The sequence below is a fragment of the Semicossyphus pulcher genome, unplaced genomic scaffold (assembly GCF_022749685.1).
Source record: "Semicossyphus pulcher isolate SPU_LCO1_2020_fin unplaced genomic scaffold, fSemPul1.0.p SCAF_17, whole genome shotgun sequence".
Taxonomy (NCBI): domain Eukaryota; kingdom Metazoa; phylum Chordata; class Actinopteri; order Labriformes; family Labridae; genus Semicossyphus; species Semicossyphus pulcher.
The window spans coordinates 5,224,801-5,234,955 of record NW_027211681.1 but is presented as its reverse complement, the minus strand read 5'-3'; the positions used below and the strand labels follow the sequence as shown (position 1 = coordinate 5,234,955).

Here is a 10,155-nt window from a genome sequence, read left to right as displayed (position 1 = left end):
GGACCCGTATGCGGGAGGCTTTACAAATCTGATTGGTCCCATTTTGAGGCAGCTCTTTTGTGATTGGAGCTCTGAACCGTCAGTCAACAATCCTTGTTCGTGATTGGTTACTTATGCGTTTCCGCTTCGCTGGTCTCGAGGTTCTCTTTTTTTTTGGGTCGTCCTTCTTCCCGTTGAGCTAATCGGTTTCGGTCAACCGCTACACCTGCAAACCGTTACTGATATTTACCATCTAACAAATACATAAAACATGGATGACTTTGACATGCTCAACGCACCCTCAGCTGGAAACGGTGTGGGTTCAGACGAGGACCCCGCTGCCGCTTTCTTGGCCCAGCAAGAGAGCGAAATCGCGGGCATTGAGAACGACGAAGGCTTCAGCATCCTGGACGGCGGAGAGGTGCCTTCGTCGCTGGGAGACTCCAACGGTGAGTAACTGCTGCGGCGGAGCAGAGACAGTTGCCACCATTTACTTTTTACCTGGTCCGTCTAGCTAGGTATCTTTAAATTGGGTTTGGGAAAATGTTGCTAAACTAAAACTTTTCCTTTAAACCTTAATTTGGTCCTAAATGGACTGAAGTCGATGCTCATTCAGTCAGCTAACATTAGCTGTGCTAGCAAGTTAGCCAAGCTTAGCTAACATTTTCATTAACCTGTGTCAACGTTATCTAAAACACACACATGAACACGTTAGACAGCAGGAGGCTCAGTCTGTGTTTGTGTGAAGAGTTTTATTTTTTGGTTTTGTGATGAATGAAGCTGCCTGACAGCATTTACTCCACCGTGCTTGGATGTGTCATTCATTGCTTCCTTTCAAGCCTGAGTAACGTTACTTGCTGGCAGCTCGACATTTTATTTGCCAGCCAACCTTAGAGTCACAAGAGGAAACTGATGGAGCTTAATGACCTTTGGCCATGACTACCTCATTTCCTTGAAGGTGTAGCTTCATAAAGGTTTAGCAGTTGTAGCTATAGTCTGAAGTGCTGACATATCATATTGTGAAATGTGTGTATGGAAATCTTTTGTAATAGATACCCCATTAGCTTAGGGCACACACTTGATCCTGTGTGTGGCTCTCTTTGTATGTCTGATTCCTAACACCTTTTCTCCTTGTGTTTTTCAGATGGCACTGTCAATGGAGAACTTCATGGGGTAATGCGTTTTCAGATTGTTTTTGTTTTTATTATTTTGGCTATTCAATTGGCACATCGCTGGGTCATGTTTGTGATTTCTATATTTCTTGTATGGAAATGGGTATTTTACTGTACAAACCAAAAATCTCTGTAGAGAATGTAGAGCTTTTGCTTGCAGCCTTTTAACAACTGTGTAGTTTTCTTTCTGCTGACTCGACACTGGCTTGTTGTCAGGATCCTAATGTTATTGTTTTGGTAAATAGCCAAACCGTGCTGCTATTGTAACATTTGTTTCTATAATGAGGCAATGATGAAAAACTCTAAAATTGCCATGTCGTAAAGTTTAAACGTGTAGGTATTGCCCATGCACATGGTTATTGTTTGATGGCTGTGTGTGATAGCACAATTAAAAATTCATTATTCTTATCAGAAAATCATAATCTTGTGTCCAATTTTCTGAGATCTAGGAACATAGCACGTCTCTTAAAAGAAGTCAAATGACTAAATAAAAACAGGCAACTCTTAGCAGTGTCACATTGTGATTTGAGTGCTAACTGCAGAGGTTTTAATATCTGGCTCTGACATTCGCTCCAACTTCCTTTTCCTGTGCTGTCATTGCAACATTGCAGCCAGTTTTGCACAGTCAGGGCTTTTCAGTAGCTGTGAGAGAGGCTCAGCTGATAAAACTCAGAGTGGGCCAAACTTGGTTTGAATAAAGCCTCTGAAAGGCTAAATGACAGCTAACTTTAAGGAATGGATATGTTTTATGCATATTGGAATGAGGACAAGAACACTAAGTACAGTAGCCTGTTCCAAATGTACTTGTTAGATTATTGTTGCAGAGATGAATGATTTAGTATGACGTACTAATAAGTCTCTTTACCACATCTCTGTAAACGACATTTAATAAAATGGTTATAAATGAAGTGACACAGGTATCTCTGCCTTATCACCGTCCTTGTTTCTCAGGAAAGCAACGGTCCGTCAGACGCCTATGCAGCTATTTCCAATGCAGACCGACTGCAGGCTGAACCTGAAAGCCTACGCAAGTGGAGAGAAGAGCAAAGAGACCGGCTGGAGCTGCTAGGTGAGCACACACCAGAGCATGTTTTTTTTCTGAGGGAACTGGACAGACTCGTCTTAGGTGTGACAAGTAAAGATCAATATCAAGAGATGTAAGCCAAGACTGAAACCAAACAGCTCTTCCCTAACTTCTAACTTTCCTCCAGTGTCCATCCCTGTAATTAATATAATTGTCCCATGTTGTTGTCTCTTCATTTCTTTATCACTCATCTCCCTCCCCAGATGATAACTCTCGCAAGCAGGAGTCAGAGTGGAAGGAGAAAGCGAAGGTAGAGTTGGAGGAATGGCACGCCAGGCAGAACGAGCAGCTGGAGAAAACCAAAACCAACAACAGGTACTGGCCTCATAGAGGGGAAGGGACAGGAGAACAAATTTACAGTTTGTGGCTATACAAAAAATGTATTGAATATTGAAAACAGGCATTACTAAACTACTAGCGGCTGACTTGGACTCAGTAACGGCGCATGTTACCCAATACTGAGGTTTGGCTCTCTGTGCAGGAAAAGAAGCGGACCCACCTCAACCTCGAGGTTTTAAAGACAATGTGCTGTTGTCCCACATTATTACAAACCCTCCAGTTGGCAGGTTAAACTTTCACACTTACTTGTGGACAATAGTGTAAAATCAAGCCTTTTTTCTTGAGGAGGCAACCTGAGATGCAAATTCAGATGAATAATGGTCATGGTAACAAACTAGAATCAAAGCATCCTGTGCTCTGCCACACACACTGTTCAGTTTGAATAATTTTAGACCTCGACATATGTGTTGTGTTACTTTGCCATTTCGGAGAGAACTGGCACAGTTTCTTTTTTGTAATGTTTTTTTTTAATTGGTGAAAATATAGACATATCAGTTGTGTTATGTATTAACATTTTTCAACAGTATGGATTGGAATAACGAAACACACACAACAAAGTAGAAAACAAAGAAAGAAAGAACGGGAACGTTCTTGGGTTTGTCCTGCAGTGTAATGTAGCACTGCTGCCCTATTAATAATACACCTCTAGCACCAGGACTTTCCAGTGTTTGGTGGAGAAGTGTTTCACACTGCTGGATGGTCTTTGTCCAGTAAGGATAAATACACATGAGTTTTCACCTAAATGTAGGGCTTCAACTAACAGTTATTGTTCATTATTCATCATTTCTTCTTTTCTGAACTAATGAATTAATCAGCCTCACTTACTGTATAACATAAACAAGAAAAAGACAAATCCCTTTCCCCTAATTTACCAGAGATAAAGTCAGTACTTTAAAATTGCCAGTTTTTAGAGAAGCTGTAATAAGCAAATCATTTTCTCGATTGATTACTTAGGTACAATATAAAGCAATGATTCAGTTTACTTACTAATCTGTTTGGAAGTTGTGTAACTTGTGAATTTGATATATTTTGCAGCTACACTTTTGCTTGTTTTAGTTTCAAATGTGCAGAGCAGATGTCTGGCAGATCACCAGAGCCTTGTAATTAAAGGTTTCTTACACACAATGAGCTAAGCGCTTCCCTGAGCCATCGAAACCCACTGACGCTGTATTTATCTATCCAAAACCTGAGCCTGATTATATGCCTTAGCCTTATTATTGTGTGGTAACATATAATGCTTGTCTTTTCCATCCTCCTCTCCCTTTTATCGCTCTCTCTCTCTTCTCTCCTGCCTTCTTGCTGCTCTGTCGTTTGGGCGGATGTTTGTCCAGGGTGCTGGATGAAGACTTCTACAAGCAGCCCTTCTCTGAGCTAATTGGTTATGTGTATGTTGCTCCAACTAACATCCTCCCTTGTCATTTTTCTTACATTTCTTTTCCTCCGTTATCATCAATTCCCTCGCATCCAGCCATGACATCATATTCATCTCATCAGTTAGGGCATTAGTTACCTCCCCTCGTATTGCCATGTGTTCATCTTTTAGTTTTTCCTTTTCAACTATTTCTTATTGTTGCACCGCTCATCTAGCTTGTTTTTCTTACTCAAATAACTGCAGTTATAATTTCCACCCAACATGTCTGCATGTTATCCGTGGGTGGATGCCTGTCAGGATATTTCAGTAAACAGAATGATTGCATGCCTTCACACTCACACTGCCTCACATCCAAATGAAAGCTTTCATAACTGTGCCTGTGTTGGTTCTCCTCCATCCCTCACTTCCATAACGTTTCCCTCAGACTCATTTCAGCAGAACATTTTGCAAAGACATTACATACATTTCTAACTATTAACACTTGCTTATATTAACTGTATGACCTTTCACAGAAAGTGTTTAGTGTCTATTTCACACGATTATTATTAATGTGATTTTGCCCAAATTAACCTGCAGAGTATTATTCAGGAGTAGGATGCCTGTAGACATTGTTTGAAGCATTTGTGTGTTTATAATTGGGCTCTGGTGTTTGCGTAATAACATCCAAACTTTCCTTGTTTTTTTAAATCTTGAGGGTTTAAAAAATTGACAAATGATTTCACCATACAGTGGCTTGGTTGGCTCTGCTGTTGGTGGAAGTTCCCTCTTTTGAATCTCTAAAAGTCGGATTTCCTAAGTCGTCAACCGAACTTCCTAAATTGGCAGCGGTAGCCACATATAGATAAGACTATGCATTATATGTAACAGTGCAAAACTAACCATGCTACATGTGAAACTGAGGTTTTAAGTACAATCTGCGAAGGTCACGTTGTATTATTTTCTGCACATTACAAATATAAGTACATTTACGCTCAAGTTCAGATGTTCTGATTTGTAATTCAGATGAATTGATAACACCAGTGTTCACATCATGGTGACACAACTGCTTCAAACTAAACTGTGTTCATGCTTTATTAGAATTTTAGCTGCTCTGTAGCTACTGCTCTCCTACAGGATGACATGCTAATTTGCCCAGCTAGCTATCCATTAGCCTTAGCTGTACAGCCTTTGGTTTGGCTATCAAATCGATTCGGGAAGCTCATCAGCCTGCATTGTGGTGTACACGCGTTTTTCTTGTTCTTACTCATTAGCTTTGTTTTTCAAGGTCAAGAGGTCATTCATTTTTAGATTTTTTTAATGCATTTTTAAAATGCATGAATGTCAGAAAGCGACCATGTTTGAAAAGTTTTTGATTCTTTCATTAGGTTGTTAGTTAAAGTGATAATCTCGAAGATCTCAGTTTCGTTCTCTTTGGCGGTACCTTTGGCGATAAACGGTAATTGCGGGGGGACACTTCCCAGATATCCAGACAGTGTTGCATGTGTGACGTCCACGGTTGGCTCCGCTTGTAACTCTTGATTATCCTCGCTGACGGTCACTTTCCTTTTTAGACTGTTTTCCTTCATCTGAGCGTCCAATTTGTTCCTCTTTCTTAGTATTTTCACTTATTTTTGAAGTTACTGTTTGATCGCAACACTTGCAGAGACCGGAAAAGCAGCCGCTTAGCTCCGCCTACCCTCTCTGGCAGACCAACCACTGCTGGGTGATGGAAAACACGTCACTAACTGGGCGCAAAAGTCGCCACCGACACCCAATCCATCATAATACTATTTACTGCAAATATTGTTTTAATGTGCACACCTCAATGCAGCTAATGCAACATGTTGTTGGCTTTTATGTGGATTGAGCCAATACTGTAGAAGGAATAGATTGTCAGCCTCAGTGTTGATGTAGAATGACACAGAATCACACCATTTCCTCCTCCTTCACAGTGTTGGTACAAGTCAGTAACAGGAACTGCAGGGGCCTCATTTAAAAACATTCACTAAGAACAAATGAAGTGAATAACACTTCCCATACAAACGCTGACAATGTGACAAGAGAATGAACTCATTTCCACAGAATCTCTGAATAATGTCTATGAAGAGTTGGGTGGGTGGGGGGGGGGTGGGAGCTAGAAATATTATTTGTTCATGCAGGAAATGAGTAATGAACACAGTTTTATAAATGAGAGCCCAGACCTTAATGCTCCATGTATATTACTCACGGAAATATGGCACATGTCAGCATTCACACAGAAATCTAGCCAAACCAAAGGCTGCACACTGATTATTTTTGTAGAAGACAAAATCTATATACAATTTAAAAAATGTCGCTTTTGCATGCTGGCTTCCAACATCTGCATTGAGCTCATTTTTGTTGTCTTTCATTTTGTTCCCTCCCCCCTCTCTCTCTTTCTTCTAAATTCTGACTTGTGAAACTGTTTCTCCCTGTTTTCTTTTCCTATGCACCTTAAAGCACACACATTAACCATCCTTGCTACCGCCTAGACCAGTTAAGTAAAAATACAAAACCCCAGAACCCCCGAATACTTTATATTTCTGACAGGGGATAGATGCAGTTCTCTGTGTGTCCGGTGCGTGTGTGTGTGTGTCTGCATATGTGTGCGTGTGTGTAATATAATTATTTGTTGCACAGATTCCCAACAGTTAAATCCACTGCCTAGTTAGAGGTTTGTTATAATGTCCCTCCTGTGATGTTGTGGTCCTTCTAGTCCCTTCTGTGTATTTGTAGTTGGTTGTGACGGTGAATGTTCATTGGCTTCTCATCCCCATCTTGCTCTGTGTACTCTGTTGTAGTTAGTAGCTGAGTTTGTGCTTGCAGTTTGGGTGGGGAATAGGAAAAAAAAAAACTAGTAGGAAACTTCCTGGCAGTGGAATTATTACTAAGTTTGTGGGTGGGGCGTGATGAGGGCGTGCATTTGTTTAGCCATAATCTGTGGCTTGCACCTCAAAATGTCTTGTGACAGTTGCACTGATCCATTTTTCAGTTTGACCTTTTCTTCTTTTAAAACTTTTGATTTTTTTAACCTTAAATGTAATGTGGTAACCCATGTAGTTTACATGTCTTTTTTGGGGTTTGATAGATGTTTAAAAACAACACAACCTTTACCAAGAAGACATCAATTGATCTTTTTGATAACAATTACATGTAAAATGAAGGTAAACTCATTTTTGTCATATCTCCAAACAGCCTGCTTCCAGCCGCAGCACAGTGCATGGCTAAGGCCCAGCAAGGCTTCAAGTTCTTTTGGGCTTGGTTAAAAAAACAGAACTTGCCAATTTTGTTCCTTTTAATCAAGGACAAGCATATAGATAAGCTTATCATCCCTATGCTTGGGTCTTGCTATGTAAAGAGAACATTGTAAATATGCAGCCATAGGGCAAGTTGAAGTGTAGGGGTGTGGGCAAACTCCCCCAGTTCTGTACAGAACTGCATTTTTAACCAACCAAAACTGCTTATCAGACTTTCTAATTACTCTGTGAAGCTTTTTTGTTGTTTATGTTTGGATTTCTCATCATTGTTCTATATTTATCACCCTTTACTGTTGTGGCAAGTCGACCTACAGGTGACTGTACTGTAATGTGTAAGCAGAGTCGGGGGCATGCCGTGGGTAACGAAACTGTTGTAGCTCCTTTCTCTATGTGGACGTAAAGAAAGATGGATGTTCTGTGTTATTCAATTGCCCCCGAGGTAGACTCTGCTGAACCAACGAAGTCTCACAAAGCCAAGTAAGGGTCAGTAGCTAAACTGTAGAGATGTATTTTAATAGATTTTGTATTTCTCTAATCTTTCACTTCAAGTTAACCTGACTCATGAATTAGTCATGCTAGAGTCAGCACCGTGGAGCCCAAAAGGCATGACTACATTTTCAGCCAGAGCTTGAGTGTTGGCGTTCAGCAGAGGACTTCCTCAGGGCTGTAGATAAACTGGGTTGAATTGTACCTTTTCCTCAACTGACTTCTATTCCATCTCCTTTCCTTTTTCTCTTCCCTGTTGCATGCAGGGCGGCTGAAGAGGCCATGGTTTCGGATCTTGATGAGAACAACCCTGGCACAGAGTGGGAGCGTGTGGCTCGGCTCTGCGACTTCAACCCCAAGTCCAGCAAGCAGGCCAAAGATGTGTCCCGCATGCGCTCCGTCCTTATCTCCCTGAAGCAGTCCCCGCTAGTCCGCTAAGCAGCGAAGGCTGCTCGGGTTGTCATTCCATATCATTCTCACCACAAACAAACCCAACTACTGATGTTCCAGCATCTGTACTCTGACGTAAGGGGTCCTTACACCCCGTCTGATATCTGTTTGCCATTCACAGCCCTGTGGAAGGATACAGCCAGCGGCCCTGTCCTCAACTGTCTCCTCCTAGCAGGGCTTTAGAGATTATCATTAAACAACCAGCTCACCATTCTCTCTACCCTGAAAGGTTTGTAAGCACCAGTGTGCATCTTTTCCACAGACCAATCATGACCTCTTAATTCCTCTTTTCTGTTGATAAATATTCAAAGATCATGCCTGTTAGTTCAACCACAGGTCTCTTGGTGTGTGGAATTGTTTAACACGTGTGTAAGGATGGTGAGTTGGGACACTAAAAGGGAAGAGTCAATTGTTTGGGCCTACAGCTACACTACAACCTTATAGCATGGCCCCCCAAACAATATCACTCCCACAATGCTGTATTCTTAAATCCCTTAACCTGTCAATCTTATTAATTGTCCTCTGACCTACCTGGTTTGATGGTGTGTAACTGTTCCTGTTCTGCCCTCCAACACATCACCTCATGTTTTGCCATCTATACAAAAACAAGTATCTTCAAAGCTTTTCTTATTGTTGTTTTTTAAGGACCAAACTCTTAAGAACTCCAAATTCAGTGTGTGTACTTTGAATTGTGTGTAGAGCCTACCTGTGGCATATTGTGTACAATTTTTCAATCTATGCATTTCCTTTCATAAAGACTCTCCCCTCTTCGGTCAGGAACTGAACAAGGTCCAGTCATTACAACTATTGTGACCCGTCTCTGTGTGTTCAAACCTCATCTGTGTGTGTACGTACTCTATGAGTGTACCTATGTACATATACAGAAGGCAATATATATACAGTATATGAAATGTTTATGTCACTGAAACTAGACAGTTGTGGTTTTAAAGAGAACTAGATATTAGCCGGCTGTTGCTTGACCATTGTTCATTGTCCATTTGATTTCAATATCAGTAAAACCTCGATGAAAGTTGTCGTCCTGTCTTTCTTTAACTTGATAATAACTGATAATCTGTAGTTCAGGAATCTTACTGCATTGAGTCGACATTTAAGAATCAGTTTGAGTGTTTCCTAGAAAGAAGTGATTAGCTGTAACCTGTTGTCAGCCTTACACACCTAAACAAGACTACAGAAACAAAGCGTTGATAATATTCCCTCAAGTCTGGTCATCTCATAGATAGAGGTCTTGTATTTACTTTTAGCTCAGTTTTGGTCACCACCAACATCAAAGGTTTGGTGATCAGCTCGTCCTGTTACCTCAATGATCCATTTTGCTTGCTAACTAGTTCGCTAGCTTTCTGACAACAGTTATGGCAATATAGTTTTATAGTTTTCAAGGCTGCCATCCTCAGTGTTTCAGCAGCTTCTGCAGCCAATGAACTGAGAACGGGTGGTTCAGGTCTGCAAAGAGGCTAATAATGGTGAACATGGGAGGCGACAATTGCTAAAAAAGAATGTTAAAGCCTTAGTCTGAATCTTTTGCCTGAATCATGTCCTCTTAAATGGAAAGAGAAGCTCCACGGGGGAGCTTGCATCCTGACTCAACTAGGTTCAGACTAAGCCTTTAATGTTAATAATGTATGACAATGCCTCCACTTTCCTCCACAGTCACCTGACCCCAACTCCATGTCCAACACATGGGAGCCATTTTCCTCTGATGACGTATATATTGATAGTGAAAATCCAGAGGTACGCCCAGCCATAGTTACAGTTAAAATAACTCATTAGCCCTGGTTAGTTCCTCACAGTAGCGTTAATTTAAGTCTCATCAGTCTGAAGAACCTCAGTGTTTACTTCATGCCTTCTGTCAACCACCAGCTGACCAGCTTTGGCCTTCTCTATGCCACATAAAGCAGGTGCACCTGGGTAACTGACTACCAGGCACTCACCTGACTCAAGCTATGCAGCTTAGAGCAACTATACATTATAAAAACCATAGACCCTAGCCTTTTGCCACCA

The 10,155-nt window shown here is 41.1% G+C and overlaps 1 protein-coding gene across 3 annotated transcripts; it reads left to right on the top strand.

Moving 5' to 3' along the window:
• The first annotated feature begins 142 nt into the window (after positions 1 to 142).
• On the top strand, positions 143 to 9,160 carry clta (clathrin, light chain A). 3 transcript variants are annotated; one of them, XM_069666023.1, is made up of 7 exons: positions 143 to 428; positions 1,124 to 1,152; positions 2,103 to 2,220; positions 2,439 to 2,550; positions 3,906 to 3,959; positions 6,404 to 6,439; positions 7,953 to 9,160. In XM_069666023.1, exons 1-7 carry the CDS (start codon positions 251 to 253, stop codon positions 8,122 to 8,124), a joined length of 699 nt encoding a protein of 232 aa, XP_069522124.1. In that variant the 5' UTR covers positions 143 to 250; the 3' UTR covers positions 8,125 to 9,160. The 3 variants fall into 3 exon arrangements, with proteins under 3 accessions (XP_069522124.1, XP_069522125.1, XP_069522126.1); XM_069666024.1 differs by lacking the exon at positions 6,404 to 6,439; XM_069666025.1 differs by lacking the exons at positions 3,906 to 3,959; positions 6,404 to 6,439.
• The last annotated feature ends 995 nt before the right edge of the window (positions 9,161 to 10,155 follow it).

Bases quoted from the DNA above. Each gene is read 5' to 3' on its own strand.
- clta (XM_069666023.1), top strand. From the start codon at position 251: ATGGATGACTTTGACATGCTCAACGCACCCTCAGCTGGAAACGGTGTG. The intron at 429-1,123 runs GTGAGTAACTGC...TGTGTTTTTCAG, and splicing joins GTCGCTGGGAGACTCCAACG to ATGGCACTGTCAATGGAGAA. The intron at 3,960-6,403 runs GTATGTTGCTCC...TGCACCTTAAAG, and splicing joins TCTGAGCTAATTGGTTATGT to CACACACATTAACCATCCTT.